The sequence below is a fragment of the Penaeus vannamei genome, chromosome 12 (genome assembly GCF_042767895.1).
Source record: "Penaeus vannamei isolate JL-2024 chromosome 12, ASM4276789v1, whole genome shotgun sequence".
NCBI lineage: Eukaryota > Metazoa > Arthropoda > Malacostraca > Decapoda > Penaeidae > Penaeus > Penaeus vannamei.
The window spans coordinates 36,654,858-36,658,430 of record NC_091560.1 but is presented as its reverse complement, the minus strand read 5'-3'; the positions used below and the strand labels follow the sequence as shown (position 1 = coordinate 36,658,430).

The following is a 3,573-nucleotide window of genomic DNA, read 5'->3' as shown; positions in this document are numbered from 1 at the left end:
TTCCTCTTCTCTCTTTCCCTCCCCTCTCTCTCTCTCCCTCCCCTCTCACTATTTTAATCTTCACCCTTCCTTGCATGTCTCACCAACCCACCCATTCACAAAGTTGTTCAGTCTTACTTAACATACGTAATAGGCATGAAAACACAAAATTAAGTCTCGTACTTTTATTGTTAATACATCATGTCTACTTGCTACTCTTAAATTTTAAGTTATATCAGTACTTTGTATTGTATTTTTTTAAGAGTGCAGTCTCCGTTATTTTTTTTATTCTGATTTCTTTATTTTCTTTTTGCAGGATTCTGCGCAAAGCGGAAGGAAGAGGCTTCTCATTAAAATGATTTGAATTGGCAACAAGTATCAAGATGGAGCAGTTCCAGCGTGCCCACATGGTGGCTCCAGCAGCTTCCACAGCCACTGCACCAACTTCTACAATGAGTGCATATACCTATAGTGGATTAGAGGAGTTCCTGGTGCCTGCTCCTGTTCAAGTTGACATTGGGAACAATGTTGCAAGACAAATAAGTCAACAGATACAACATGTGCAATTCACAAGTGTTTCACAGATGCAGCCAGTACAGTTAACTACTGCTACCACTAACCCCTCATCAAGAACTTCCCAAAGTCCAGCACTAGGAACACATGTAGGAACATCTGTTGAACCTTCACCACCAGCGAAGTCTTCATCTAGATCACGTGTAAGAAGTGGTACTGGAGAACGTGTCGTTTGCCCAGAATGTGGAAAATCTCTAGCATGTGGACCAAATCTTACTGAACACATGCGCACACATACTGGAGAACGTCCATTTGTTTGTCATGAATGTGGGGCTTCCTTTGCTGCAAAATCAAATCTTAGAACTCATAAACGATTGCATACAGGTGAAAGACCATACATGTGTGGTGTTTGTGGTAAAACTTTTTCACAAAGCTCTCATTTGCCAAGTCACATGCGAGTTCACACTGGGGAAAGACCATATGAGTGTCCTGAGTGTCCTAAATCATTTTCATCTAGCACGACCTTGAGAAATCATCTTCGTATACATAGAGGAGATTGCCCATTTAAATGTGAATACTGTGGTAGAGGATTTGTGTGTAAATCTTGGCTTCAAGATCATTATAAAGTACATACTGGAGAAAAACCTTTCCAGTGTGACATTTGTAATAAGTGGTTTAAAGATAAATCGTATATAACTAAACACAAAATGAAATATTGTGGCAATGATGGCTATAAGAAGAGATGGAGACGTCCAGGAGTAAAGAAACCACCAGGGAGAAAACCAGGTGGTATAGCAAAGGCCAAAGTATATGAGGAAGAGGATGCTGACCAACCAAAGCGTCCAAGAGGCCGTCCAAAAGGGTCAAAAAACAAAAGGGGAAGGAAACGAAAGCCAGTGAATGTGAAGAAAAAACGAAGTAATGCAGCAACAGATTCTGATGCTGAATTTGAAGAGATGCTTCAAGAACACGAGTCAGAGAGACCAGAGGGAAGCAATTCAGAAAAACTAGAAGATGGTGATGGTAAAGAAAGATTAACATTGTTAGATTCAGACAAACATGAGTTTTTAGATTCTGAAAGACAGGAATTACTTGAAGCAGAGAGGCAAGATATGCTTGAAATAGAAAAACAAGAAATACTCAGTTCAGAAGTAGATGGCACAACCTCGATTCAGGAAGAACCCTCAGTTGAAGATGTTAAAGGGTCTTATTTACACCTAAATGCTATCAGACTAAGTGACACACACCAGCATGAGGACCCTCGGCAAGATCACCGACAGGAGCAGAAACACCACCATTACCAGCAGCAGTATCAGTTTGAAGCCTCTGCTGATCAGTCAACATCAGAAACTCATTCTGGAAAGAACAGCGAGTCGCTCTCTTTACAACATATTCCTATGGTGCAGCTACATGTTCACATGCCCCATAATTCATTACCTACTCATGTTCAGCAAACTCACATGCAGCAAAATCATGTTCATCAGTCAATTTCTCAACCTCAGAACCTTGTGCAGCCCCAAAACCTAACACAGTCCCAGAATATTGTACAGCCCCAAAACCTTGTCCAACCACAAAACCTTGTACAGCCACAAAATCTTGTTCAGCCTCAGAACTTAGTGCAGCCCCAGAATCTTGTTCAACCACAAAACCTTGTTCAACCACAGAATCTGTCTCAGTCAGAAAGCCTGAATCAACCACAAAATCTATCACAACCACAAAATCATTCTCAGCCTCATAATCTCTCACTATCTCAGAGTCTTTCTCAGCCACAAAATCTTTCTCTGGCTCCAAAACTAGTTCAGTCCCATAGCATGCATCAGCCCCAAAACTTGTCACAGCCCCAGAATCTTGCTCAGCCACAAAATTTATCCCAGCCACAAAATCTTTCTCAGTCCCACAGTCTGTCACAAACCCAGTCAATGTCACAACCACAGAATCTTTCTCAGTCACAAAATTTATCCCAGACTTCAAATATGTCTCAACCCCAAAATCTATCGCAGAATGATAATTTGTCTCAGCCCCAGAATCTCTCACAGCCTCAAAACCTTTCTCAGCCACAGAACTTAAGTCAAACACATGTTTCATTACAGGATCATTTAACGCAGCTAAACCAACCTCACCAGACCATACATATGGTTTACTATAACCCATAGAAAAGCAGATTTATTTCCATTTTGCATGTTCACTCTCATTTTTGGATTTTTTAAAGTAGATGTCTGCAGAAACAGTATGCTTACAAGTTAAAGATAACATCAGCTTCATGATCCAAATACAAGACTGTAGTGTATATATTCTATTTATTTACCACAGTGAACATCAATTAATTTAATTGCTTTGTCCTTCACTGAGACACTATTTCAGGATTTTGAAAGGACAAATTACTACATGATGAAAAATTGTGTTGCTTTGTTGTCTCGGGTTGGCTATTTATACAGAAAAATAAGAAATATATCAAACATTTTAAGGAATATTTGCTATTATGCAAAGGAAGAAAACATTAAATCAATAAACTTCATTTCTCATCACACTTTCATTCTTCATTTGTAAAATTCACATCATCATAAATGTGATACTTTGCACAAGATTGGACTTAATGTCTCAGTGGCTTGTCTGATTCTTTGCAGGAGGAAGTAAGAATTCCATGTAAGTGAATATTAGTTTTATATTGGTACCCAATGATATAGATTAATAGATGCTGAAATTGCATTTTCAGTGTTAGTGATTATGTAAAACAATTTATAAATAAAAAGGAAACATCCATTGCTTTGTTTATATGCTATACCTGTGGCATGAATGCTAGGGTATAGTTATTAATTTTATTTAAAAAAAAAACATAAATGAATCTTAGAAAATAATTTTTGTATGTGTCTTAGTGAGTGAGTGAGAGTGATATGCAAGCTCGATCTCACGACAAGAGGTCAAATGCAGGTGTCGAAGTTGCTGTTGTGCGTCAAGACGTAGCTAAAGCGCCGTTTATTTTGAAGGGCATTCAACCAAATAACGGTGGCACTGCCAAATAACCTGTCAATGAAATATTTAGGAGAGGCCTACGACCTGCCGTTGAATAATAGGCTGCGCGAG

General features: G+C 38.9%; 1 protein-coding gene across 1 annotated transcript in view; it reads left to right on the top strand.

The window, feature by feature from the left end:
• Positions 1-3,252, top strand: part of LOC113812926 (zinc finger protein 836) — a 25,189-nt gene extending 21,937 nt beyond the window's left edge. The window contains exon 4 of the mRNA XM_070127718.1: positions 339-3,252. Within this exon, the coding sequence (XP_069983819.1) occupies positions 339-2,645 (2,307 nt within the window). The 3' untranslated portion in view covers positions 2,646-3,252. The remainder of the gene's footprint in view (positions 1-338) is intronic.
• The last annotated feature ends 321 nt before the right edge of the window (positions 3,253-3,573 follow it).